Here is a 25,841-nt window from a genome sequence, read left to right as displayed (position 1 = left end):
GGCTCTCTGTGCCAAGTTTTAATTATGGTTTGTCTGGAATTGTAACTCCAGCATGGTTTAGTGGTTAAAGGATGGCAGACTCTAATCTGGAGAACTCCCTCACATGTAGTTAACTGGGTGACATAGGCCTAGCCAAGTTCTCTTAGAGCTGTTCTTCTAAAGCAGTTCTCTTAGAGTTCTCTCAGCCCCAGCTACCTCACAGGGTGTTTACTGTGGGGGGAGGAAAGGAAAGTCTTTGTAAAGCTGCTTTGAGACTCTGGGTAGTGAAAAGCGGGGTATAAAAAACCCACTCCTCCTCCTCCATCTCAGTTCATTGAGAAGGCCACCATGATTTACACAAGTCCTCCTTTTGAAGTTACGGGTCCTACAGCTTGCTGGTTCTTCTATGTTGCTGTGCTAGCAGGTCCCTTCTGTCTTCCTGCTGCATGAAGTCTGGGCCCGGAGCTTTTGCTGTCACTTACTGCTTTGACAGCTACAACTCAAACAATCAAAACCTTGACCTTAACTGAACTTAATCATAAACTCCTTAATAATTTGCTTCATCTGAGTAAAATGTTATGACTCTAGCAGTACAAATACAGAGTCAAATTGGCCTTGGAACCCAGAAGTTAACAGCATAGCAGGCACATGCCCTTTCACTGTAGACTCTGTATAAATAAGGCTGATGAATTGATAACTGATATGGACAGCTGATGCAGCACTAAATGAACAATTTAGCAGCCTGGTAACCATAAACCTCTGAAACTGGCTAGTCTGCCAATCAATTTGATTATTATGCTTATTTGCAGCTTCTGGCTGCTTAGTTCACAAGGTGTTTTTGAATATTAAAGAGGTCTTTTTTACAAATTGTGCAACACTGCCACCTAGTGAAGAACAGGATGCATCCCAGTTTTAGAGCTGCAAAGCAAGAAAATCTAAGGGGCTTTCCGCACCGGGATCCTTGTAGCAAATTGTTTGCTGAACGAAAAATTGCCATTTAAAATAGTGCAATTCGTCATTATGCATACCTGACTTTGTAGTGGAATCCAGTTGCGTTTCTATCGTTCCCCACAAGCTTCCGGTCTCAGCAAAAATCGCTAGAAAGGAAGTGCTATTGCCGAGCTCGTCCTGCCCCTGGCCGTCAAGCAGCCAATGGGCAGCCGTTAGCATGCTCCCAAACAGCCCCTTTCCCTTTAAGAAAGGTTTTGTTTTTTAAAAAAAAACACACCCATTGCAACGAATATGTGTTGATTCGTTGCAACGGAGAGACCCATCAGCTGGCAGGTGTGTTTGAGCTGTCGTTTCATCGTTGCCACGCTCCCCCCAAGTGAAAAAAAAAATCCCCTCCCCTCACGGGCCCGATTTTCGGCCAAAAACAGTGTAAAAAATAAAGGGAAAATACATCAGCAAACGGGCTTCTCTGTTGTTTGTGCTTAGTGACTAAACAGCTCTGGGGAGGGACTGAAGCCAGGGAAGCCTCTAAACAGGCTTGCTGGTGGGTTGAACTTCGCTCGCTCGGAGAAAAAAAAATGGCGATCGCTTCGCCGGAAGATCAGAGGAGAGAGCCAGGGGGAGGGACTTTGTAGAAACCACAACAATGGTAACGCACAGAACTTTCCCGCTAGTGTTGCAGATTGGTTGCAGGAGTGTAGCGCTTTCCGGAGGGTGAATCCACTTTTGGGGATTTCCCTGAAAGCGGTACAAGGAAGCGCTTTTTGCGGATCGGTTTCAGGTGTGTGGCAGATTGTCAACGACGTTGTGCATAATGGCAAATCAGTAGCGTTTTCAATTGGCAACCATTGTGCGATTTTGAAGGAGTGCGGAAAGCCCCTATGAGTACTAAACATCAAAAAAGTAGTTACTTCACCCACACTATTTCCACGGTTAAACTGTTGTTTTATATTTCAGCCATATGAAATATCGGTAACTATGTAGTAGTTAAGAAATAGTAGTGAAGTACATCAATAGGAAGCTACCAAGTGAAGAAATTATATTAGTTTATTAATTGAAAATAGGAGAAATATTTTACAGAGTGCATCTGTTGAGTTCTAAAGTACATTTCTACAGCTTAAAATTTAGTAAATATTGTCTTCTTTAACATTTCATATTAACCATCTTGGCTCCATTATGTGAGTAATTTATATGTATTATTTTATTACAGTTGCGGTTGTACTGCAGAGAAAATCTGAAACATAATTGTGTTCACCAACTTCTTCTAAAGGTTGCTTTACACAGTGCAAATGAAACCATTCTACATGTCTAAGAAAGACAAAGCAAGCTGTGTGCTAGTTCTATTGGAAGATCATTTTTAGAAGAGTTGATTCTTATATGCCACTTTTCTCTACTGGAAAGAGTCTCAAAGGGGCTTACAATCTCCTTCCCTTTCCTCTCCCCACAACAGACACCCTGTGAGGTGGGTGAGGCTGAGAGAGCCCTGATATCACTGCTTGGTCAGAACAGCTTTATCAGTGCTGTGGTCACCCAGCTGGCTGCATGTGGGGGAGTGCAGAATCAAACCTATCTCACCAGATTAGAAGTCCGCACTTCTAACCGCTACACCAAGGAAGCTTGTATTTCTGCAAACTTATATTGCAATTTGGACAAAAGAAAAGTGTGCCCCTTTATAGCCAGATTACATCAGATGACAGTATGAAGGTAGTTATTTTTGTATAGCATTAAACCATATGTATTAGTGATGTGTGGTACAACCATTAAAATAAATCCAGGGGTAGAGGTTATCAGGACTAATATTCAGTTTTCTGCACACAATTAGGAGAGAATTGCACAAAATGTCTGTGCGTGCAGGTATCACGTAAGAATACACCTGTTAGATTTTGCCAGCCATGCTCTGTTGATGACCCAGCAAAACATCAGGACCCCAAAAGAGGTGATGGGTTCAGGGATAGGAAGGTTCAGGGATAGGAGGGATCATGTGGGTTGTGTAGGAGAGAAGGGGCAACAAATAAGACAGATATAGTGGTAGGGAGGGCAGGAGCACAGAATTTTAGAGAGATAATGAGAGGGACCATGAGGTCTATGTAGGGAGGGAGGAGAGCTGGGAGGGGAAAGTGAGACAGAAGTGATAGAAACAGAATGCTAGGGAAAGAATGAAGGTATCAGAGATCCCAAGGATAGGGAATCTGGGTCAAGCATAGAAGCATGAGTGACAAAAGCAGGGGCAGATTGGGAAGAGGGGCAGGGAGGCATGTGGAATGGGATTTCCACTCCCCTCCACCATTGCTTGCTGTTGTTTATTACAGAGATGACCATGGGGGCACATTTCTAAATGAAGTCATCCCCCCCCCCCCGCTTTTTACTGTTACACATAGATTTGAAAAAGAATGCCAAATGTGAATGTGCAAGTTGCCACAAGGTGTTCAAACTAAAGTTCAGGCAAATTATAATTCAGTTTATGGGTAATACCCAACTAACTCTTGCAGGCACTAGTTGTGCTCATTGTTTTCTTTTTTTTTGCAAATGTGAATACCTTCCTAAGATGGAACAAACCCATCAGTTTACAGATATTTCAGGGAGAACAGAAAACGGGCTATAGTATGTAATAGATTTATTCTGAGCTGCAAGTGAGGACACAAGATGAAACAGCCTTGGACCACAGGAACAATTTAATTGATTAAACATTTTTTTACAAATTTACAAGGAAGATTTTGCATAGATTTCTGCTCACAGGAAAATACCACTCATGTTAGCATTAGTTAAGATTGTCAGTGTTAGTATGTAACTCATTTTTAAACAACAGTTTGAACATTAAATAAGGGATATTCCCTAGGGCCTTTGTTGCATTGCTTTTATTCCCACTTCCAATCTGTTTGGAAGTTTAGAATAATCAACTTTAAAGCTTGTATATTGGAAAGCTGGCCCCTTGAAAATGAGTCACAAGGTTGTTCATTCTAGATTACTACTTAACAGGCCTTCAATATGGGAATAATTGAGACGGAATATAGGCAATTATGACCATAAAAATTATGTTTATAAATCATATGGATGAGAATAAACTTTTGTTTCTGTTGGAAACACCCTCTTGCGATTTAACAAGCTTTCTGTACTTTAACTGATATTTTATAACGGAAACAGTCCAGGGAAGATAAGGTTTAGTTTCTGATTTAGTTGTATCTATTAGCTCACAGGAGGCCAAATATTTTGTTTTTCAACAAATTTAATTTCCCTATAATTAATTAACATTACATATCTATTACAGCAAGATAACTATTAAACTGTTTTGTACTGGAGCATTATATGATGTGCAGATGACAAGATATGACCCATTTTTATTTATTCTGTTTGTTATTCAAGACACATCCAGTGATCCACAAAGTCAGCAGGACAGTTGATGGTGATAGCAAACCTGAACCAAGGCATATGATAAGCAGCCTCACCAGTTGATCTGTTCCGCTCTGGCTGAACCGTGCCCACTTCTAACTGTAGATTGGAAAAGGAGATATTTAAATGGTTCCCCTCATGATAGACTCCCTGTATACATGCACTTATATACATACATCACAAACATGAAATTATAATGTCAGGAGATGAAAAACATTACAACATCCCCCACACTTTTAAAAATGTTAATTCTGCACCTGCATCCAGTATTAACAGATATGATAGTTTCCAGTAATAGACATCCTTATCCATTGTTGGACCTCTATATATGTATGAAACAGCCTACGGGGATGGGACGTGTCTGGCTGTCCAAGTTGGAATAGGGCCAATCAAGGTGCCGCCAGCTTTGCCCTGATTGGCCCTGCCCCTGCAGCTCCATCCCTCCATCCCTAGACTATAGCCTCTTTGCTCTCAGACGCCTCAGTGCCTGGAGCTGGCAGCAGATAAGGGGAGAGGCCCTGGGCAAAGGGTTGTGGAGGAGGGCTTCCTAATGAGGGCCTCTTGGCCTGCTAGGCTAGGCCTGCTGACGAGGGCCTCCTGGCCTGCTAAGGCACTCTGTTGGCCCTGCTAATGGGCGGCCCAGCCCCCACCGGCCCACTTGATCTGGCTGCGAGCTGCCGCCCAAGGCCACCTTAAGCTGCCTGGCCAGGGGCCAGGGGAGGGGCCCTTTCAAGGCCTGTTCTTAGGAACCGGCTTTGAAGCTAGTTATACATAAGATAGCAACTCATGCATGTTACCTCTAAGACAAATCTCAAACTGGGCTGTTCCCTAACTCCAAACTGAATTTTCCCCATATGTAACATTGTGACATCACTGAAGATATTTGCTTAAAAACAGGCAACTAATTAAGTTTTTCTACAATGCCAAATTTGTTGACTGAAGAGTAAGCATACTCATTTTACATCCACATCATGTGCTTGTTAAAAAAGAGACATATTTTATTAAACAAAACAACCTCTATTTAATTATGACTCTCTGACAGAAAGATTTTATACAAGGGCCATTTTACAAATTAGTTCTCTTAAGGAACTTTTTCAAGAGAGGAAGAATGTATGAAAATACTATAAGTGAGCCTGAGTGATGCAGCATCTTTCACGGAAGATGTCCAAGGGCAGTTTCTGATTCTATTCTAGGTTAAAAATGGAATATTGTCAGTGTAACCATTACTGGTCAGGTTGCCTGGGCAACGGAGCAATACCTACCTGAGTATCTGTCATTGTACAGCTTAATTTAGAAAGATGGATGACATTTATGCTACAAGTGTAGAGACAGCCCTGTGTTTGTTAGCCACATTTTTGTGGCAAGGGATTCTATGAAAAGTCACACAGCCCTTACAATTATTGCTTATGCAATTCAAGTAATTGTAGTGATTTGTCCTAATCAATGAAGGAATGAATTAATAGTCACTGATATATAATAATATAAAGCAAACTAGAAGTGATAATTTGCCATCATTTTTTTCTAGCACAGGAAGACTAATATACATCTTTCAAGATTACTAATTCTTTCGTGTAAAACCAATATACAGCTTAGCCTTTTTTGTTCACAATATTACATGCAAAGATAAAAGATTACAAAAGTAAAAATAAACATAAAGCAAAAGATTTGGAAAACTGATTTCTGTAAAAAGAAAAATTTAATAGCCTGCCATATGACATAATCTATTATTTTCAATACATACACTTGTATTTCACAGTTCTATCAAATGTCTAGTCAAATATATGGAGGGATTCTTTCAGCCATGATTACTGCTGGATATGAAGAAGAAAAAAATTTATTTGTTTCTTGATTCCTGTGAATATTAAGAGGCAGAGTCACTTGATTGCCTCTAGGGGATCTCCTTTTTTACTTTACAAAAACCTGTCCAAGAATTCCATTAAAAAAAAAAGATATTCAGGTCTTTTACTAATAACTATGCTGTTTTTACACTGGTGTCTAAACCTGTGTCAATTGTGGGAGGAAAAGTCAGTCAAAATGGCCAGGTAATAAGTTCAGGGCAGGCTGGCACTGACATTTGCTACACACCAAGACAGCTGTGCAAATACCCTTACAGAGCCACCCATTGATTTCAGTGATCTTAGAAGGGTGCTATTTTTGCACTGCTAGTGTCCTATTTTCTGTCACCAATACCAGGCTTCCAGAGCAAAAGAAGAAAAAGAAAAAGAAACAAGGAACACTTTTGCTCATATTAATCAAGTGACCGACCACCTTGTATACAGTTCATTCATGAAAAACCTTTTACCTTTTCCACTCGGGGCCAAATGGGCCACCTTTCAGTTGAAGAGACTATATTGTTTTCAGTTCAATGTCTAATCATTAGCGATATCAAACAGTGTAAAGAGAGAAACTTGCCCTTATAACTCCTCTGCTTTGCAAGGGCACATACAAAGGATCAGTGAAGCTATTCTAACATTGCATATGCATGAATTCAAAAACAAGAAGCCAATATGACTGGCAAAGTCTAATGTTTTTAAAATGTCATTAATTAGGAAAAAAACCCAAAGGAAATGCTGAAAGGGGGTTATCTTACGGCTTTTTTTTGGTGAAAAAGTATATTTTCTATTTCATGAACTCTTCTGCCTGTATAATATTTGTGAATAGCATTGTAAATTAAGAGGTAGTCTTGTTTTATGTTAAGGCTGCACAACAGGGTTTGGTTTCAGTGTTTTTCCCCGACTTCACCTGAGCGTCTGGATCCTTTGGAAGTAACTGATACTGCCCTCTGTCTAAATCTTTCTAGTTCAGCATGTATCCTTCCTCTATATAGAGGGCCAGTCTCTTGATTTAAATGTGCTTTAAAACAACAATGGCTTTTTGTAAAGGTGGCTAAGGAAAAAAACAAAAATTAACCATACAGAATTCTTGTTGGAATGATGATGCAATATTTACGTTTTCTTAAAGGACTGAGAGTATAAAGGCTCAGCTAAATGATTCTTTCCGGAAACAGAAGAATAGGACTTGCTATTGTTATATGAATTTGTTTCAAAACCCTAGTTAGAAAATAAAGCTTAAAATTGTGATGTGACAGAATCAGATGACATCTTGAAGTGATACTGAGATTTTAAAAGTGTGGACTTCCAACTTGGGTCAAGATAGCCTAATTCCACTAAGCAGAGCAGAACAAGGATCCCCTGCACTGGGATCAAATCCCTCATTTCCATCGATGTCGTACTAAGGATGATTCATCATTTACTATGTCATTATCAGTGTAACGTTGCCGAAAACGAGGCGGAAGCAGCAGCAAGATAATTAGGAGGAGGAGGCCTAGTCCACAGAAGCTCATAAGTGCATATGACACTATCCACAGTATTGGTTCATGGAAAGATATTGTAGCCACACAGTTGCTTGCTACATCTGCTGTTGAGAAAGGGCCATCAATCTCAGACACCGGGAAACCACCGACTTCTAAATAATTACAAAACAAAAAGAAAGAAATGCTTAAAAGGGAAATTTTAAAAAATTTAACAAATTTCAATTATTATATGATCGTACATATTTAGAATGTTTAGATCCATATCTATGTTAAATTTAAGATAAAGAACACCCTCTGTTTCATAGTACCAGCAAACTACAGGAGGAAGAAAGCCAAAGGACACCTTAATAAGGCTTTCTTAGTTCTGTTTGATGCCCTCCTCTTCCACATGCAGCCAGCTGGGTGACCTTGGGCTAGTTACAGTTCTCTTAAAGCTTTGTCAGTCCCACCTACCTCACAGGGTGTCTCTTGTGGGGAGAGGAAAGGGAAGGTGTTTGTAAGTCGCTTTGGGAGCCCTTCAGGTAGTGAAAAATGGAGTATAAAATACAGCAAAAAAAGAACTCCCCAAACATGTATTATTTCAAGGTTGCCATGTCCTTTCTTTCTCCTGAACATCTGCACAACTCAGTGTTAACATCCAATCACTTCCCATCCAGCCTGTGTCACCACTGCCAAATAATTTAGATGAAATATAATTGACAATTTAAGCTTATCAATATGCTTAATTGGGAGTGTGTCTGCTCAGTATGATGTTGCTTTCTTCCAAAGGGTTCTGTATCTCACCAATAAAACAAGAATGAAGCAAAACCCCTATTCACACATGACTTTGCACTTGGCAGCCCTTTTCTGTGTTACTAGTAAGACAGATGGAGAAGATCAGTACACTTATTGCTGCTGTCCAGCTGATCACAATTCCTTCAGTCTCTTGTCAATTTGTATTGTGCCAATTTTCTCCCAGTCATATCTCTGGGGGACCCCTTTCACATGGACAACTTTCAGGTATTTATTTCCTCAGTGATTATAGCACAGCATCCCAAAGAAAAACACGAGGTCTCAGAAGTCTGGTGATGGTGCAAGAAACTAGCTTTTTCCCGTTGGTTATTTTTGCCTGAATTTCAATGCTGCTGGGAAGTATTTTTTTTTCCTTGTTTTCCTACAGCATGGTAGTGTATTTCCAAAGTTGGCCCAGCTTTTCTTTGATCATTTCCAAACCTGCTTTACTAAAAAGTTTTGAGAAAGATTGCAGCAAAGTCTGGATGGTTGCTGTGTAGGTGGGAAAGTTCAGATTTTCCCAGTCTGTCCCAGTTATTTCCTCTGTGATGCCATCTTTTCTACCTTGTCACAGGGATTTCCCCCCCTTTTTCTTTTTAAGTGATGGAATAGGGTTCTTTTGCTATTTGGTAATACCAGTGTGTATACTGAGTTCCCTGAATTATCATTTTTATTTTTTTTAATTATCATTTTAAATAATTTTTTAATTTTAATTTGCTCAAAAAGTCTCTAGTTTCATTGAGGAGATATAAGGAAAAAAGCTTATCATTGCAAAGAAAGAAGCCAGAGACTTACTTTAAAAAATTGGCCATTTAGAGACTCTAATACAGATTATGATATAATGGTAGAGAGATATAACATTACATAACTACATTACATAAGCCACACCACATCAGGGAAATTACACAAGTCTGTTCCCATGTGGGAAACACCTGTGGTCCCTTACCAATTACTTCTGCAGCCCAAGTGCTTTGGAACGAAGTGTCTTTGCATTCTAGCCCCACTCAGCTATTACTAGATGGCCCTGAGCTAGTCATCATCTCTCTGCCTGGCCTACTTCCCCAGTGTGGGCCAAAGACAAAAGTAGTAAATAAACATCGCAAGTGCTACAAAAGTAATTATTCCTTTGCAGGTAGCAGAGGCTAAATGAAAGACTAAGGGCTAGATGATATATTAAGAGATGGGTGCTTTCTTCACAAAACAGGTCTCTTACCAGCACATGAACTTAATGCAAAGCCCACTCTCTTCTGAGCTCTATCAAAGATGACGTAGAAGCCCTCCATCACTGTAGCACCAAGGACCAGGGAATTGGTAGATGAAGAGATACCAAATCGATGACAGTTCAGATTCTGGCCAATCTTTAGAACAGGCTGAATATAAAGCTGCTTATTGAAAAGAAAATTGATTATTAAGAGACAGAAATTGACTATTAAAGGGGCAGCAACATACATAAAAAAATTAAAAAGGGGGCAGCAACATTAAAAAAAACAGTTATGAAGGCAGAATACCAGCAGGGGATTGAGGACAGTCTGAGTGCAATATGTAAGATTATCTGCCAACTGCACAGAAATTATGGTGTGTCCTGAGTGCAGGGAGCTCCTGGTTCTCAGGGGATGAGTTTGCACCCTTGAGGCCAAAGTGACTGACCTGGAAAAACAGAGGCAGTTAGGCACATGGATAAGTCTCTAAGTGTACTTGTGTCCCACTTGGCGGCCGGGCAACCCCACCACTGTCAGAGAACATGAGGATCAAGGGGCACGATATGGAAGAAAGAGGGAATGTCCTTTCTACAGCTGATGAACAGGTACCCTTTCATACACAGGAAGGCTACTAGCGCCCTACCTGTCCCCTGACCACCTGGCTACAGTGATCCATGCGACAGTCACCTCCAGATTAGATTTCTGTAACTCGCTCTACGCGGGCCTGCCCTTGTCCTTGATCCGGAAACTTCAGCTAGTGCAAAATGCAGCTGCTAAGGTCCTCACTGCCATACCTTGGAGGGCCCACATCCAGCCGGTGCTGAGGCAGCTGCACTGGTTGCCAATTGCTATCCGGATCCGGTTCAATGTTTTGGTTTTAACCTTTAAGGCTTTACGCAGGTTGGGACCCACATACCTGAGGGACCGCCTGTCGCCCTATGTGCCCCGCAGGGCTCTACGCTCTGCGGAAGAAAACCTACTGATTGTTCCCGGCCCCAGAGAAGCGTGCCTAGCCTCAACCAGGGCCAGGGCTTACTCTGTCCTGGCCCCCACCTGGTGGAATGAGCTCCCAGGTGAGCTGCGGGCCCTGCGGGAGCTGTCAGTATTCCACAGGGCCTGTAAAATGGAGCTCTTCCGCCAGGTCTATGGTTGAGGCTGGGGTTGGCAAGGAAGAACATTGCCCCACTGGGGGGTTTGAAGTAGTCATCATCACCCTCCATCCCCCAATGCCCTTGTTCGGGTAGGGGAGAGTGGTATTTTCCGCCGTGTTGGGTATTTTTATAGTCTTTTAACAGGGGTTTTAATGGGGGATTTTAAGACTATTGTTAACCCCCACGAGCCTGTAGGGAGTGATAATAAATTGAATTATAAATTATAAATTGAATAATAATAATAATAATAATAATAATAATAATAATAATAATAATAATAATAATAATAATAATAATAATAATAAAGCATCCCTGGGCAGGGAAGGATGTGGGCTCTTGGTAGCTGGTGATTCAATCCTTAGGTGAACCCATGTACTGATCACATAGTGACTTGCTTACCTCCTTCAAAGGAAGCAGACATTATGAATGATGTAGTTAGCAGGTAGAGAGTCTGGGGAGGAACCAGGTCATAAAATCATAGAGTTGGAAAGGTCCATACAGGCCTTCCAGTCCAACCTCTTGTTCAATTCAGACTCAGCATCCATGATAAGCAGCTGCTTAAAGACTGCCAGCGAGGGGGAGCTCAACTCCTCCTTAGGCAGCCTATTTAAGCCTATTTAAGTTAGTAGTGATGATGTGGAGAAATGTAGTTGTGTGGTCTCAGAGGAAAAAATTAGGCTTCTAGAAAAGTGACTCAAAGCCAGGAGGTAAGGTAGAAAATGCTATACTGGGAATTATTAGAAAGGGAACTGAAAATAAATCAGCCAGAATCATAATACCATTATATAAATCCATGGTGAGGCTTCATTTAGAATATTATGTACAGTTCTGGTCACAAAACCTCGAAAAAGATATTACAGCTTGGAAAAGGTGCAGAAAAGGGCAACTAAAATGATTAAGGAGGTGGTACACCTTCCCTATGAAGAAAGGTTAAAGAGATCAATTAAGGCCTGGGCAAGAGGGCATCAGCATGGCCTATGAGGTTCAATGCGGGCATATGCACTACATGCACAGAAGAAACATGTTTACACTCAAGAGAGATACATGTGAACAGATTGGCAACCAGTCTCGTGGGAGCCCTGTACATTCCTAAAGGAGGCACAATTGTATGTGAACTATCCCATGTGTTCTGCAAATATCAATCTTGGAAAAGCATTAAGCGCAAGCTAATTTTTCCTATATCGTTTTTATATCAGGCATTCTGTGCACTTAGTCACAATTCAGGATGCCAGGATATGCAAAAGGCTCCCATTGTTGGCTTTGAAAATGCAAATGTTTCTCCACATAATCAGTATATGTACGTAACTGCATTCCTGCTATGATTCAAGCTCGCACACAAGCAGGTATTCAACTGGAATATAATTAGTTGCTGTCCTCTAGCAAGATTTCAACAGGGCATCTTACAGTGTTTGTAACTTTAGGGAGAAACAGCAACAACTCCAAAGTAAACGCAGTATATATAAAGGCTTTGAAACCTATAATGTATTGGTTATGCCAGGCTTTCTCAACCAGGGTTTCGTGACAGTTCTGAAAGAGTTTCCCAAATGGGTGGGAATTCATTATTTTTATATATTTTTTAAAAATCCGTTAAACATTTATCGGGTGATATGACCATATACGGACATGTTGACCTGTCCCCCCCTCTCAAATGCTGCCAATGATGGGCTTTGAGGGGGTGGAAAGGGGAGGGGTCCTGGGTGGGCATGTACATAGCTACGCTTTCCAACCATATTCTGCATGATAGTACCACTTTTGGGATTTTGCGAAGACTGAAAAATGTTTCAGGGGTTTCTCAATGGTAAAAAAACCTGAGAAAGGTTGGGTTGTGCAGTAAAATGCAATGTTATAACACAAACAAGAGGGTCAGTTCAGACCTGTGGGAGGATAGTGATTCTAAATGACAAGCTGGAATTTTCATCTCTCAAATAGATAGATATCTTTGGAAACATGGTCCATGGTTCTTCTGTTATATGCCAACAAGCAAGCTGTGCACCAGTCCAAAATCCAGGTGAGAATTCTTGAATCTATATGGGGGGAGGTAGTTGAAAACAACATTATACGTACTACACTACAATTACAGTGCATTTTTCTGTGGATGTTTTGGTTTAACAAGGTACATAAGTTAAGACATCACTACTCTGCTCAACAACTATAGCTTATATAGCCAGTGCAACTTTGTTACCCAATGGAGCCCTACCCCCCCCTAATGGTACCAGATCCTGAATTGTAACCACTGACAACCAGACCCTCTGGATTGCAGTCTATGGTGCTAGAAACTCAGAATCAGCACCTATAATAACAGATCTCATTGTGGGACAAGACTAGCACCTGTGTGCTCTCCAAGCAAGACTCTGAACTATGGATTTTGGACATTTGCTCTGGCCTAGGCATAAGGCTAAAAGCCAGGCCAACCAGGCCAACCTGTCTGTGCAAAAGCATCACTTGGCATGCATGACTGACCTCATGAACTCCCAGCATCCTCCAACTGCACAAAGCAATGGCAACTTCAAAGAACATCCTCCTTTATGACTCCCCCCCTCTTAAACATGCAGATTGCAGAAGATACTTCTTTCCTTTGAATCCCCTTTCCTGTCCATCCAACCTAATGCCAGTTTGCCAAGAACATTATTGCTCTCTATAGCTTCCAGAGCATTCCCTTTTATCACTTGGATCCAGGACATCCTGGATAAATCACCTTTTGGTTCCATATCAAAGGGAGCATCTGCACCCATTGTCCAAAGCTACCTTTTTGCCTACGTGACTTTTTCCATGTCTCTGGCTAAGGAAGGGGGATAAAAACCCTTCCTTGTAGCCCACTGAGTGCTCACTAGCTCACTCACTCCCTATAGCGATGCCCAACTCGGATGCTGGCTGTTCGGGTTGCTGACCTCTCCCAAGGCACCCAGCTTCTCCAACTTTCTCAAGATAGGTAATCGTATGATTTTCTGCTGTCCCTTCCTTTCCCCCTTAGAACTTAGCTATATCTTATTGTTTTCTGTTGTGATTGTGTAATGTTAGTCTATGTCTTATTTCTTAAATAAAGCATACACCTTATTATTAATCAGTATTTGTATCCCGTGGATTCCTAAAAGGATTAATCACCTCGTTAACACAGCAAACAGATTTTGCTACTTATCCCTTGTGCATAGCTAAATTCCCCCAAATTTTTGATAGAGCATAAGGGGTACTTGAGCATTTCGCTTAACAGATTACCAATAAAGGCATGCGGAAATTTTCAAGGTGTAAAGTTAACTATTTGGGGGAAGGATAATGGACATTTTCACAAGAGATATTGTGAACTTTAACCTTTCTTGTGGGTTACCTACATTTGGGAAAAACGTATTCTACATACAGGAAATATTTTAATTTGATCAAGGGCCTCTCTGGAAGGTGTGTTCACATCTAATAGTTGATGTCTTGTTTTCAACACTGTGTAAGCATGCCCTGTTAAGCAAGAGCTCTTTTCCTGGAAAAGAAGCATCTGGTTCTTCTTCTATAATCAATGCCCTATGAGGGCATTGATTCTAGAAGACAGCAGCAGGGACAGTAGAAAAATCATGCAGTTAATATGGGTATCAGGAAGGGCCAATCTTAGGAATGCCTCTGTACAACTAAACAGGAAATCGTTTCTGTTCTCCTTCTACCAAAGCACCTGCCCACTTCAAACAGGGATCTTCCCATTTATTTCAGCAGATTTAGAAATGTATCCCCCAGTCCCATCTTTACAGTTTATCCCTATTGCTATATCAGATAGATTTAAAAATTCAGTCCTTTATATCCAACCTGCCATGATCATTCAAGCAACCTGTGCAGTTGGATGCCTCGATGGTTGGGGTGGGGGGGGGGGAGAGATGGAGCGTAGTGCCAGGGTCTCAACTAGCTATTCTTGGCATCCCATAACTGGGAACGCATCTGTCTATTAGTCTCCAATCCTGACATTTATTTCCTCACTATGTTCTCTCTCAGAGTTGGACCCAAACAACTTATAACCCTATAAAGGTAGCCTGTTATTCTTTTATGGCCCTGAATTATACTAAACATCTTCATTATGCTGTGAACTAATTTATGGCTCACCCTCTGTCTATATGTGTGGGCTGGTAATTCCCATTTCATTATCTCTAAGAAAGTGTGTGCACACATGAAAGCTTTCACTTTGAATAAAACCCTGAATAAAACTTTGTTGGTCCAAAGGTACCATTGGACTCAAAATTTGTTTTACTGCTTCAGACCAACATGGATACCCACCTGTATCTATGAAGACCTTTGTTACTCATGTTGTTTTCTTGCAGAGCCATAACTTTAACACAACAACTGGTCCTAAAATATCATTTTGCTGAACAAAAAACCCTCCTTCAGACTGCAGTAAAGGAAGATTCATTGTCCAACTTGGAGCTCCCCTAAATGAGCAGAGACCTAGATACTAATCTCTCCATCATTCTGCTACTCTTAGTGGCATGGAGCCCTTGAGGTATTTAAATCTCTTTTAGATGATGCTACAATCTGGAGGACCGGTGTTGCTGATAAATTGTGACGCAGCTTGAAGACCAGATAAAAAGTTCAATGAGCTTCATTTAGCCCCCAAGCTATATTTGCACATCTCTGATGTAGAATGTATACATGTGCTTTTAGAGCACAAAAAGGGGCCACTGAATCCACATCTGACAAAAGCAGAAAATGTCCAGGTTAAAATCACACCCTAAACTATTATTAGTTTTTTTGGGAAATTGCAGTATATCATGACTTAATTTAAACAGCAACAGGTCCAAATGCAAGAATTTCACTAATTACACCAGAACATTATTTCAAGTTAAACCACGGCATTGCCGAAATAAATACAAAATGGACCAGTTAAGATATTTGTAAATTCAAAGTCTTAGGGTGAGGTACTGCAAATCGAGTGTTAATCTCAGGAAGAACAAACAACACTTCTTAAAAACTATTCCCCAAAGAACTGAGTTTCCCAGAAGACCAATGTTATGAATGACAGCAACTTACCAAGGATGTGCGTGCAATTGCATCCACAACAGCACTAAAGACTTTCTCAGGCAGTCGGAGGAGAGTGGTGCCACTGTCCACAATTGCTTTTTCTCTGTTGTACTGATGTAGAATGAGAAACAACCATGTCAAACAATGCACAGGCAAGTCAATGGTACAACTCTTTCTTCTGGTGGGGCCTGGCACAACACAACAAAAGTCCGAAATGCCTGGTGCCCAAGACAGGTCACAGGCCCTTCAGTATAGCCCAAGCAACTATTCCATGGTAAGGCCAGTCCTGGCACTACTCTCAAGTGACCCTAAGACATTTATGTGTCCATAGACCTGAAGGATTAAAAGGCCTCAAGGAGGACAGGGAGTTCTTTCTGTCTCTTTAGGAGGCAGCTTGGTTTTACACTAATACTAGAAGGAAAGCCCCTTGTATAGAAAATACAATGGGCTCTAGTGGTCCCCTCCCCCCTGGCAGGACTGGCAGCATAAAGAGCGTGCAGGTGGGTGCGGGGATTTTTGGGGCAGGGGGGAGGCAGCGAGCATTGCACCCCTCCCCGGCACCCCCCAGAGCCATGCGAAGGGCCGGAAAGGGTGGGGCAGGGCTCTGAGGGGAGGCAGCGAGCATTCCCCCCTCCCTCCCCATGTTCCTCCGGATGTTCATGGAAGGCCTGGCAGGTCACTGAGGGGCATCGGGACAAGGCAGCAAGCATTGCCCCCTCCCTCAAAGCCAGCCCCCAGAGCCCTGCGGAGGGCCGGGCAGGCTAACATGTGGCTTTGGGGGGAGGCAGCGAGCATTTCCCCCTCCCTATCCAGCACCCTGCAGAGCCCTGCACACCCTCACCCCGCCAGTTGCAGGAACCTCATCTCCAGGTGTTGGTCGGGGCAAGCAGGGGCCAGGCAGGACACCACAGGTGCACCTACCTTGGCGGCCAGGCAGCGTCTGGCCATGAGGCTGAGTGAGCACCTCACAGCTGGCTGCCGGGGGTGGGCACTGCAGGGGTTCGCCTGTGGAGGTGGAAGCAGTGCCCAGACAGGGCCTAGACACTGCTCCTCCCACAGTGGCTTTTCTACAATATTAAGAGCCACTAATGGTTACAGAAGAGCCTCTTGTGGCGCAGAGTGGTAAGGCAGCCGCCTGAAAGCTTTGCCCATGAGGTTGGGAGTTCAATCCCAGCAGCCGGCTCAAGGTTGACTCAGCCTTCCATCCTTCCGAGGTCGGTAAAATGAGTACCCAGCTTGCTGGGGGGTAAACGGTAATGACTGGGGAAGGCACTGGCAAACCACCCCGTATTGAGTCTGCCATGAAAACGCTGGAGGGCGTCACCCCAAGGGTCAGACATGACTCGGTGCTTGCACAGGGGATACCTTTACCTTTACCTTTTAATGGTTACAGATGAGACCACCAAATCTATGATTTGCAGTCCAGGCTCTCAAATGATTTGAACATCACCCCAAAGAAATATATACAGGGTTCTGGTAACATTACTTTGTACAAATATAAGGAAAGAATGACTTCAAACATTACTTAAATAGGACCACTATCCGAGCCCCAACCTGGGTGATCTCATCAGACTCTGGAAGCTAAATTGGGTCAGCCCTGGTCAGTATTTGGATAGGAAGCCACTAAGAAAGTCCAAGGTCTTTATGCAGAGACAGGCAATGGAAAACCACTTCTTGCCTTGAAAACCCTATGGGGCAAATGGGCTTCAGATCTTCCAGCACATCCACCAAGTTTGTCTAACTAAGTCTTGCAACATTTCTTCTGTGGAAGTTCTTCTGTTATTTTCAGTATTCCAAAGGATACAGAATTTCTATGTAGATACATCACTGAAACCCCACCTACTTGAGGATTATTGAAATAAGAGAAACCCTTCTGCATAAGGCTTTATCCAGTCTGTTCTAATTTTATTTTACTAAATTAATACTTATTGTGGCCATCTTGCAGTGCTTTAAAGTTCTGTGGCACAACAATGTATTGAGGAGTGGTGTAGTGGGGGAGAAGAAACCTGAAACCAGAATTCTCCAACAAATTAATAAAGTTAACAAAGTATGGATGTCAACAATGATCAAAATACCCAGTACAAACCCTGCATTTCTTCTTTATAATATCAAAGTGTTGTCTGTGAAATCTGCTCCTGGGCAACTTCCTTTCATGTTAATGGGCTATCCTGGAGAAAGTCTGACTAGCTTGTGTTCATCATTACAAAATCTGAACGCTGTTTGGAAACATGCCAATTAATGTTGGATTTTATAAAGCAGAACTAATGTAATGTAGGATTCATTCAAGTGGCTCAAAGGACATTCAGACAAGAACTCCAGTTTCAGGAAAGGGTGACTGAGGGCTTCAGAAAAGACAGCTTGTTGTTGCCATTGAATTAAGTGACACAATCTTTGGTAACTTGTATACTCTGAAGTAAAGGCCCCTAATAGATCAGCATTTAAACCACAATTGTGAAGTTTTCCTCCTTGCTTAATTGCCAGAATTATTATTTTACAAAAGAATCTGAAATTATGATTCCTTATAAATACCTCTCTACAGTCCAAATTAAGGTTCTGGCCTGCAACCTCCAATTTGAGAATTTCAACTTGATAATACCACTCTTCTTTAATAGGAGTATACCAAACTTCTCCCTCATACAAGCTTGGTTCAGTTCCACCCAAGATCTGAAAAGAGAAATACAATAAAATGTCTCTTATTGTAGTAAGCAGTAAAGATATAACTATAACAAATATAGAATGCATGTAACTTTCCTGATGGTGCTTGGGGTATTAGAACAACACTGAAGTGCAAAAAAAAAGAAAAAGAAAAAAAGGAAATACTTGTATATTTTAAGCACAATTCATCAACTAAAAAAACTCCAGCTTTGCAAACAGACTTCTTTTGTATTTCAAAACATTTATTTGCTTGAACGAAGGGATATAAAATGAAGACAACTATACCTCAACTATATCACTGTAATGTGAAATGGTGTTTATAAGATGAGCAGAGCTTTTGAGCCTATCTGTGCTGCTCACTCTATGTTTAAAGTAATGGCTGGTATATTAAGAAAACAGAACTGTAACATTCTAGTCCATGTACCTGAAACTTTTCTATCCCAGCTTATCTTCTCATACCCAGAATGACTTCAAAAGCCACCAGTTAAATGTCAGAAACCTCAAAACATAAAAGGAAAGGCAATCAAAACTGCCCCCATATCCCAAAATTGTATGAAATAAACGATGAGTTGTAGATTGTTTCTAAAAATCATAAAACTTTAGAAAATGATTAATCAGCCACAGTTAATCAACAATACTAAGGTATTTGATTTAATAAAGTTATAGTGCCATCCTAAGTCCACTAAAGTCTTCCATACATATCTAGCACAGCCTTTATCAACTTTTTTACCTTTCGGAAACCCGTGAAACATTCTTGAAATTTTCATGAAACCCTGGTTGAGAAAGCCTGATCTAGAGCAATTCTAAGCAGGTCTACCCAAAATTAAATCCCATTTATTAAGTAGGAGAGTATTCTTAAGATTGCAGACATATGCACTTAAATTACACTATTATAATAAAGTGGTATATTGTTTATGCTATATAATGGCTTATACAGAAAACTTCATAAACCTCCAGACACTCTGCTTTGGTTTCACACTATGACATTGTCATAACTAACAACATTAGAAGGTCTTTTCCCTCCAACCTAATTACATTTAAATTCATTGTGCTAGTAATTACAAACCTGATAAAAAGCTCTTTAGAAAGCTATGAATATTATCTCTTCCAGGTTGACCTAGATACTTACAAGGCTCCCTCCACTGGTGCCAGAGCCAGAAACAGGCAAACCAGCTCCACACATCTGTAAGGAAAAAATGTTGGGGATCTTGGCTTGACTCACAAGGGAATCAAAAAAGGTCTCCATAGAACTTGAAGGCTGTAATAAAACAACACATTTTGTAATCTGGGGCAGGTATTCTCACATAATGATGACTTTCAGATGTTCCCTTTCTGTATAGATCATCATCCAAGGACGTTAGATGATTTTAAAGGACAAGGACCTGTATACAAGCAATCCCACAACTGATCTCTAAGGTTAGGCCAACACTACATCTGCCTTAAGGGATAATAGCAGTAGCCTTTTTCTTGGTCTTCAGCACTAACTACAACAGAACATCCTAAGGTGACACACTAGTGTATTTTAAATTTCATTTTTTTTAAAGAGCCTTATAATAAGTCAAAGTTCTAGTCCATCTTACTCACTGCTGTCTATACTGAGAGAAAAGTAGAAATACATTCCTGCTGAGGGGAAGGGGTATCATCTATAAAGAGATTTAAAGAGTGTTGAAGCCCACTGATTTGCTAGGGTTTTTAAAGGGGTATAGGCTGCAGGCATTTTTAATAGGGTTATTTAGGTTTATTTTATTTTTTACATTTACAATTTTAATTTGTAAGTAAGGTATAAGTATTTTAATAAAAAGCAGTCAGCTTTCCATGCTGTCTGGTAAAGAAAGGTCTCTTGCAGCACCGTATAACTGAACATGCTAGGGGGGTTGAACCATGTGTTCTACCATTAAGTCACAGGGGGTGTGTGTGACACACCTGTGCCTTCACTACCCTAAATTGCTATGTAGTATGAACAATGGTTGTAAAATCAGACATAAGGTAGTTACAAGACCTAGTTTTGTTTTAAGGGTGACTGAAGGCCAATTCACAAAAAACTGAATATGGACAGGTATCCTGGAATAGATCAGTAAACAAAGCAACTATTTTAAAGAAAATAATCTCATTAGATGAAATGGTAGACAGAAAGTGCTTAATTATCAGCTCATAACAAGAAGTTAGTAGAAAGAAAGCCAAACTACCTTGGCAAGGACACTATAGGCAAGACCAAGGATCCCATGCCATTTAACTCCGTTTAAAAAGAAATTCTCTGACTGAAAGATAGTAGCAATGTTGATAGTGTAAGTTCCATTTATCCCTTTAGGGATAGTGATAACATCAGTGCCCAGAGTTCCAGTCCAGCTCCCTTGGGTATATTTAACAGTGACTTCAGTGCCCAGTGACCGATAGGTGCTTGACCTAAGAGAGGGAAGAAAGAGGAAACAAAATTTATGAACAGAGGGTTGGCTTTTGTTTTGTTTTTTTTTTTGTATTCTCATTATGAGTAGCCCAAATCTTATACAATTCTTACAGAATTTTAAATAATTCTTATAGAGTTTTTACATATAGCTGGTGGTGGTGGGGTTAGATGCCTATAAGGGCTAGTAAGAGTCAAGATGTATTGGTAAAAAGCAATAAATATTGCTAAGATTGGAGTAACACATTTGGTAAAACATGTAAATAGCAACAAATTGGCATACAGATTGTTCCTGAAGAAGTATGCATGCACATGTAATCTTATCCCTTGAATAAACTGTTGATCTAATGACAGTCCCCCAAATATCATTTTTGTCTTCATGTATAACACAAAACTCTTTTCCAAATGTTATATGAACCAAAGAAAACTTTTCATAAAAGTTTCTACTTTCCTCTTAAATGCTGTAATGTAGTAAACATCCTTTAGGAACTCTTCTCCATCGTATGTAAATCAAGAATCTAGTCTTTCCCAGGGCTCCAAGTATTCACCAAAAAACACACTGCCTCCAACATATGTGTGTGTTTCTAAGAGAGATATTACATAAAGGATGGACATGCATAGTGTGTTGAGAAGCCCCTCGGGAACTGTGTCAGATATGATGTGGAGGTCAGCCACAGAAACTAGTGGAAAATTACTCCTCCATTGCTTGAACAAAAGGGTCCTTTGATTCAGGGAAGGAGAGTTTAGATCCAACCCAATGTGTTCAGTAGTTTATCAATCTATGGATTATAGGCAACATTTAAAACACACACATTTGACCTGTGCTTGAGATATGGCTGTGGGTGTGTTTCTCAAGCATCTCTTTCTGGGTCAAATGCCATGTACAAAGCAACCCTAAAAATAGGCCTTCCTCTGGACACTGATTACTGTAATTTCAATAAGGTTTAACAATCCCTGCTTTACACCAAGTTTTCCTAGTGAACTGAGACTGAGGGCACCTTACTGGCTCTCTGTACCAGCACTGAAAATCTTAAGGCAGTACTTAAATCAGGAATACTACTCTATTCACTGCATTCAGTTCCTAAAGGATGTTTACTACATTACAGCATCAGCACCCAACTGCCTTCCTATTTCCCATTAATGTTCTGGGCAAAGAACAGTCTCTTCCAATGCAAGTGTTGCTGTCCAGAAGGACAGGTTGCCGTTGCATGGGAAGGAACAGTACCACATGATCAACTTATAAGACAACGACATACATAATACACAGGAACTTGTTGTGAAAATATAAGACGTTCTACACGCAACACTTAACTGCCAAGAGGAATCTTCTTACTCTAACTATGGACTGGATTTGTCTTACAAATTTGTGCTCTTTTCTGATCAAGTAGGGGAACACACTTACTTTTTTGTATCAAAGTAGGAAGTTACATCTAAGTTTGGTGCACCTGCCACTGCAAAATTGCTGCTTCCAGTGTCAACTAGAATATTTAGCTGTCAAAAAGAAAACAGGATTATTTCTTGGATTAAATGCAATAGTCAGATCCTGTGGAAGTTTTCAACTAATGAGAATGTGTTCCTCCACAACAAGGAGGAACCAGGAAGAAATGCCTTAATTAGAGGAAACATTTTGTAGGATCCACACTTTAAGCTTGATATGCATTGCTTATAATAAAAAAAACTGCCAATTCTTCTATACAACATCATTTTCAATGTTATTTTGCTAGGGGAGGTGCTTAATTTTAAAGAAATCCTTTAAAATTACTGCAATCCTACAAATAGACACCCAGATGCAAGAGTTTCTTTTTTCCTATTTTTTCATTTGCAGCCAATTTATAAAAGCCAGGAGCTGGTACTGTCATATGAAATCTTGTCTGAAGTTGTAGCATACAAAATGTTCACAACAGAAAAACAGTATATATTGAAAGTAATTCTGGAAAGTAGGGACAAAATATATAAGGATCCTATATAACTGGAATCACAGATTTCATTGCAAAGGTCTAGGGATCATGAACAAAGGCATACTGAGTCATCTTTTAGAACTTTACTGCAGCGATAGAAAGCTTGGGATTTTTATTTATTTACCTAATTTATACCCTACCTGCCTCCCAACTGGGAGCCAAAAGCAACTTACATTCATCTTACATAATCTTTTTCCATTTTATCCTCACACCAACTCTGTGAGGTCGGTTAGTCTGACTGAGATTCTGACTGAAGTTAGGAAAAGAGGCAAGCAGCAGACTAACTGGGATTTACAAACAAGCTGCAGTCTGTTATGGACATCTGATACACTGACAAGGGTTTGTGCAACAAGACAATGTAAACATACCACAATTAATTGTAACATGAATTCTGCCTAGAGTCCTAACAAAAACGTAATTTACGTTATAATTCCCTGCCCATTAAGAGTGTTTTTTTTTTAAAAAAAAGAAGATACATGATAAAATAAATGCTACTGTAATTCTCACATCTCAGCAACACAGAATGAATGGTCCTTTCCCAAACCCCACAGTCTGGCATTTGAGTGATCACATATCCATTTCTGCAGTGTGTTCTGTTTTCTGGTATCAGAAGATCATGACAATGTATATCTCCTGAGTGTAAGACTACATGAAATCATACACGAAGGTGTAGCCCTGCAAAATTCAAAGGCTCTTCTTTCAAGGAGAGCATGGCTGCTCATCTTAATGAGCACTACACTACCATGTGTAGTTCTCCAAAGGAATAAGGCTCTCCACAAGACACACATAGTCAAATATCAAAGCTGCAGCCCACTCAAGTAGCTCCCGAACTCACATGACAAATTGTTATTCAAATACACATTCCTTATCTAGAGGAATCTGGAATCATCAGACATAGGCAGTTGAAACAAACACTGCTCTATTGTAATCAGCACAATGGTGCTAGTTAAACAGATTGAGAGGGCTAGAAATGAGCCACTGTATGTTTTTAAGTGTTCCTAGTTCTTTGCATATTACTCATAAAGGAAACCATCAACAGTGACAATTCTATAATTTGAGTTATGTTACAAGACAGTCAACGCATGGACATGTGAAATTGATTTGTAGAGGTTTAAAAAGGATGAGATTATACTAACACTAGGAGCCAAGCCCATTGCATTCAAAAATACAAGGGGCACTAGATTAGAACCAGTTTGGAGTAGTGGTTAGGAGTGCGGACTTCTAATCTGGCATGTGGGGTTCAATTCTGCACTCCCCCACATGCAGCCAGCTGGGTGACCTTGGGCTCGCCACAGCACTGATAAAACTGTTCTGACCGAGCAGTGATATCAGGGCTCTCTCAGCCTCACCCACCTCACAGGGTGTCTGTTGTGGGGAGAGGAAAGGGAGGGTGACTGTAAGCCGCTTTGAGCCTCCTTCGGGTAGAGAAAAGTGGCATATAAGAACCAACTCTTCTTTGTCTTCATCATCTTCCTCTTCTTCATTAGGGGGGTGGAGTGGAAGAACTCTATGGACGGCCTCCCCCTCCCTCCAGGACCTGGAAAGGCTGCAGGCAGCTGTTAGGGAGCTTACCAGCAGGGACAGCTCTCAAGTAGCAGGGATCTGCAGCTTCAGAGGGAAGTGAAAGGAAGAAGGGTGGGAGACGGAAGACGATTGGCTGGCTGCTGGACAGGCAAGCCAGTTGGAGAAGGAGACTCTCAGGGGTGGGACAGCCACCCTAAGTGAGGGTGGCTCTGAGTGGCACTTAAGCCATGAGACACGTTCCTCCTCTAAGCCCTTACCAGAAATATTAAGTGGAACAGATACTAGACCAGTCTTCATAATTTAGTAACTGAAATAAAGTGTTTCTTGAGAAAAGTTCTGGAAGTACTCTCACAAGCTCTGAGAAAACCAGGTGTTTGTAGCTATAATGCTAGATAAAGAGATCAAGCTTTCCATCAGAAATAAAAGAACCCTGAAAAGTCTGGAAAAGTATTTCTGTGGTCAAAAAGAAGAAATCCTAATTTTCTCTGGATAAGTAAAGCTAGAAGCTTTCTTTCCCTTGTGTTCAACTTTAGGTACTGGTGGATCAAGTGCAGCAAAAATGTGGATGCACTTTGAATACAGAAATACAAGAATGACATTCATATTCGTTTGGACATGGGTGACACACACCATGTTCAAGCAAATCTAAATGGTCGCTCCATTAATAAAGCTCATCATAAGAGATTTAGGTTTTTTGTTATGACTAAAATTAGATATAAAATGTATAGATTGTAATTGTTACGAGTTTCCTGTTTCCTAATTCATTAATGTTAATTATTACAAAACTAGCCTCAAAGCCCATTCCTAAGAACGGGCCCTGAAAGGGTCCCCTCCCCTGACCAGGCAGCTTAAGGTGGCTTTGGGCTGCAGCTTGCAGCCGGATGAAGTGTGGCAGACTGGCCAGCTCATTAGCAGGCCTGGGACAGAGCTCCTTAGCAGTCCTTAGCAGTCAGCAGGCTGGGAGGCCATCGTTAGCAGGCCCTGCTTAGCAGGCCGGGAGGCCATCATTAGCAGGCCCAGGCCCTTGTTAGCAGGCCCTGCTTAACAGGCCCAGAGGCCCTCCACCACAAACCTTTGCCCAGGGCCCTCTCCACTTACCTGCTGCTGGCTCCAGGCACTGAGGCGTGTCTGAGAGACTAGAGTCCAGGGACGGAGGGTAGGAGCTGCAGGAGCAGAGCCAATCAGAGTGCAGCCAGCTTGCTGATTAGCTCTATTCCAACTTGGACAGCCAGACACGTTCAACCCCCCTGGCTGTTTCACAAATATATAGAGGAACCATGGATAAGGATTGGCCAGTTTTTGCCAAGAACTTTTACATATCAATTATCCTATTTAAGCAGTAATAAAAATTAGTTTCCCTCATTGCACAGTTATTATTCAACTGTAATAGTACTCTCTTATTTGTGTATTATCAACAAACACAAGTGTGTGTCCAACAAAACATCAGTAGAGTTCAGCCCCAAAGTAGCTTTGTTTGGTTAACACAAAGTAACACAAGTACTGGACATAGCACAAATCTTGTAAAATCATGAATGTTTGCTTTCCCATCGTATCATCTTTGCTAGC

The 25,841-nt window shown here is 41.1% G+C and overlaps 1 protein-coding gene across 1 annotated transcript in view; it reads right to left on the bottom strand.

Moving 5' to 3' along the window:
* Positions 1–3,529: 3,529 nt before the first annotated feature.
* BACE2 (beta-secretase 2) overlaps positions 3,530–25,841 on the bottom strand; it is a 37,829-nt gene continuing 15,517 nt past the window's right edge. Inside the window, exons 2-9 of the mRNA XM_077342753.1 lie at positions 22,196–22,284; positions 20,579–20,795; positions 19,522–19,650; positions 18,267–18,401; positions 15,747–15,848; positions 12,626–12,775; positions 9,615–9,783; positions 3,530–7,782 (exon numbers count right to left, since the gene is read on the bottom strand). Coding sequence (XP_077198868.1) covers positions 7,529–7,782; positions 9,615–9,783; positions 12,626–12,775; positions 15,747–15,848; positions 18,267–18,401; positions 19,522–19,650; positions 20,579–20,795; positions 22,196–22,284 — 1,245 coding nt within the window. The 3' untranslated portion in view covers positions 3,530–7,528. The remainder of the gene's footprint in view (positions 7,783–9,614; positions 9,784–12,625; positions 12,776–15,746; positions 15,849–18,266; positions 18,402–19,521; positions 19,651–20,578; positions 20,796–22,195; positions 22,285–25,841) is intronic.

Source organism: Paroedura picta, chromosome 6, assembly GCF_049243985.1.
Source record: "Paroedura picta isolate Pp20150507F chromosome 6, Ppicta_v3.0, whole genome shotgun sequence".
NCBI lineage: Eukaryota > Metazoa > Chordata > Lepidosauria > Squamata > Gekkonidae > Paroedura > Paroedura picta.
Note: the sequence above shows the minus strand (reverse complement) of the source record. Positions and strands in the feature narration are given on the sequence as shown.